Source organism: Haliaeetus leucocephalus, unplaced genomic scaffold (assembly GCF_000737465.1).
Source record: "Haliaeetus leucocephalus isolate CR32 unplaced genomic scaffold, Haliaeetus_leucocephalus-4.0 Scaffold227, whole genome shotgun sequence".
Taxonomy (NCBI): domain Eukaryota; kingdom Metazoa; phylum Chordata; class Aves; order Accipitriformes; family Accipitridae; genus Haliaeetus; species Haliaeetus leucocephalus.
In genome coordinates this window covers 623,110-624,283 of record NW_010972663.1, presented here as the reverse complement: position 1 = coordinate 624,283, position 1,174 = coordinate 623,110, and the positions used below count along the sequence as shown (strand labels likewise).

Sequence of the window (1,174 nt, the reverse complement as noted above, 5' to 3'; positions counted from 1 at the left end):
TTTTGGGGTGAATAGATGGGGTTTCAGGGTGCACAGATTTGGAGGGGACTGGGGGGGTCCCAGGGGTGCTGGGGCGCAGCAGCACCCAAGCAGGGTGCGGGCAGCACCCATGGAATGGCAGGATGCTTTGTGTGGGAATGCAGGTATGGCATGGGGGGAACTGGGGGTGAAAGGAGGGGTTTGGGGTGCATAATGGGGTTTTGGAGCAGATAGAGGGGGTTTAGGTTGCACAGATGGTTTTGGGGGGTCTGAGGGGTGCAGGGGTGCAGCAGCACCCAAGGGGGGGCGCAGACAGGACCCGTGCAACCGCAGGATGTTCTGCGTGGGGATGCAGGCATGGCATGGGAAGTATTTGGGATCAGAAGTGGGTTTTGGGGTGAATAATGGGGTTTTGGGGTGCACAGAAGGTTTTGGGGTGCACAGAGATGTTCCTGGGGTACATACAGGTGCTGGGACCCCCAGGGGTGCAGGGACCCGGCAGCACCCAGCCCCAGCGCAGCCATCTGCTGCACCCTCCACATTGGAAGGGGGATAATGAAGATTTTGGGGGTGCAGGGGAGGATGTGGGGGGTGCAGGGGTCACCCAGGGCTGCCATGTTGTGTCCCCCCCAAGGTGGGGACCCTGCGTTTCTGCGGCACCACGGCATTTGCCAGCGGGCAGTGGGCCGGAGTGGAGCTGGATGAGCCCGAGGGCAAGAATGACGGCAGCGTGGGGGGGGTCCGCTACTTCATCTGCCCCCCCAAACAGGGTAGGGACCCCCAGGGACCCCAGGGGCAGGGGTGCAGGACCCAGATGCCTGGGTCCCTTGAGGACACCCCCGGATGTCCTGGTCCCTCTGGGGGTGGATGATGGGACATTGTGGGGGGGAATCCCCTGGCGGGGGAGGGGGGCTTGGCTGGCTGGGACCCTTTTTTGGGGGGGGTGGTGGTGGTATCAATTAGGCTCCTGTGTCCCTGGGATGTAGTGGGTTATAGTGGGTTACACTGGTCTGTACTGGTGCATACAAGTCTGCCTGGATGGCTGGTACTGGTATACTGCATGGTAATAACACACACTGGTGTGTACTGGTCCCTACTGTTCCACACTGGTGTGTACTGACCAACACTGGTGTGTACTGGTCCCTACTGTTCCACACTATTGTGTACTGGTCCGCACTGGTGTGTGTACTGGTCC

The 1,174-nt window shown here is 60.6% G+C and overlaps 1 protein-coding gene across 1 annotated transcript in view; it reads left to right on the top strand.

The window, feature by feature from the left end:
• The window catches only part of CLIP3 (CAP-GLY domain containing linker protein 3), a 4,169-nt gene extending 3,319 nt beyond the window's left edge, over positions 1–850 (top strand). The window contains exon 5 of the mRNA XM_010567211.1: positions 614–850. Within this exon, the coding sequence (XP_010565513.1) occupies positions 614–850 (237 nt within the window). The remainder of the gene's footprint in view (positions 1–613) is intronic.
• The last annotated feature ends 324 nt before the right edge of the window (positions 851–1,174 follow it).